Genomic DNA, 1,274 nt, shown 5'->3' with positions numbered 1-1,274 from the left:
CCTCAGAGAGAGGTGGGGGGCTTGGGGATGGGTCGAAGCCATCCCTGGATAGGTCTGGAGGGCTGAGTCTTGCGTCCCACTGGGACACGTCGGCAGAGAGAAGCAGGGGGCTCAGCACCGGGCTGGGGGCATCCGTGGATGGGTTTCGGGGGCCAAGCTCCACATCCCAATGGAGCACGTTTACAGAGAGAAGTGAGGAGCTCAGCGCTGGGTCAGAGCCATCCCTGGATGGGTTTCGGGGCTCAGGCTCCTCCACATTGCAGTGGGGCACATCAGCTGAGAGGAGTGGGGGGCTCAGCACAGGGTTGAGGCCGACCCTGGACAGGTTTCGGGGTTTGAATGCCACATCCCAGTGGAGCAGCTCTGCAGAGAGAAGTGGGGAATTCGGCATCAGGGCTGGGTCGGGGACATCCCTGGGTGGGGTTGGGGGGCTGAGCTCTGCGTCCCCCTGGGGTACCTCCACAGGCAGGAGCGGGGGGCTCAGCTCCAAACCCCATTCCAGCGATGATATAGGGGGGCTGAAGTCCAGGAGTCATTGGGCCACGTCAGAAGGAGGAATTGGGGGGCAGAGCTCCCGAGCTCAGTGGGAGGCAGCAGGGGAAAGGAAGGGGCTCTCCTCTAACAGCTCGTGGAGGCAGGAAAGCGAGGTGATGCCCCGCACCCACTGGGGCACCTCGGTGGGACCTGGGGGGTTGAGTCACCAGTTTGGGAGGGGGAAAGAGGATTTGGCATCCAGTGTTCGGAAGGAGGCGGACAGGGAGCCGAACCCCAGCAGCCGGGGAGGGGGGTTGATCCGGCGGTTCCCATGGAGGGCTACAAGCGACACAGGGATGGCCTGGGGGAGCCGGTGGGGAGCAGGGCAGGGGGTAACCTCCCGCCCTCACTTGTTGCGGTCAGCCCCAAAGCAGCAGACGGAAGGAAAGGGCAAAGGCCTTGAATACTACCTCTCCCAGTTTCTTTGCCTCGCCAGCTTTGTGCTGTTGATGATTTTTCTGGGCATCCTCATGGTGAAGATGATTGGGTCAGGCTGGCTTGACAGCAGAGAGGAGAACTGTACGTGCATTGGTTTAATCCTGTTTTTAAACTATTTTTCATCTTTCTTTTCTGCTTGCCCTTTATTACTTCCATCGCTGTCGCATTTATCATTCTCATTGCCGTAACCTGCCATCTCTGCTTCTGTCCCCATTTCCATCTCCCCTCGCCCATGGGAAACCTTGTTAGTCATGGAAAGTAAGTCAAGTGTGCGCTTTTTTCCGAATGAGTTTGGCCTTCGG

At 59.1% G+C, this 1,274-nt stretch overlaps 1 protein-coding gene across 1 annotated transcript in view; it reads left to right on the top strand.

The window, feature by feature from the left end:
• The first annotated feature begins 758 nt into the window (after window positions 1–758).
• LEMD2 (LEM domain containing 2) overlaps window positions 759–1,274 on the top strand; it is a 10,003-nt gene continuing 9,487 nt past the window's right edge. The window contains exon 1 of the mRNA XM_009888259.1: window positions 759–1,053. Coding sequence (XP_009886561.1) covers window positions 831–1,053 — 223 coding nt within the window. The 5' untranslated portion in view covers window positions 759–830. The remainder of the gene's footprint in view (window positions 1,054–1,274) is intronic.

The sequence above is a fragment of the Charadrius vociferus genome, unplaced genomic scaffold, assembly GCF_000708025.1.
Source record: "Charadrius vociferus isolate BGI_N301 unplaced genomic scaffold, ASM70802v2 scaffold266, whole genome shotgun sequence".
NCBI classification, from domain to species: Eukaryota; Metazoa; Chordata; class Aves; order Charadriiformes; family Charadriidae; genus Charadrius; species Charadrius vociferus.
This window is presented reverse-complemented; position numbering and strand designations above follow the sequence as displayed.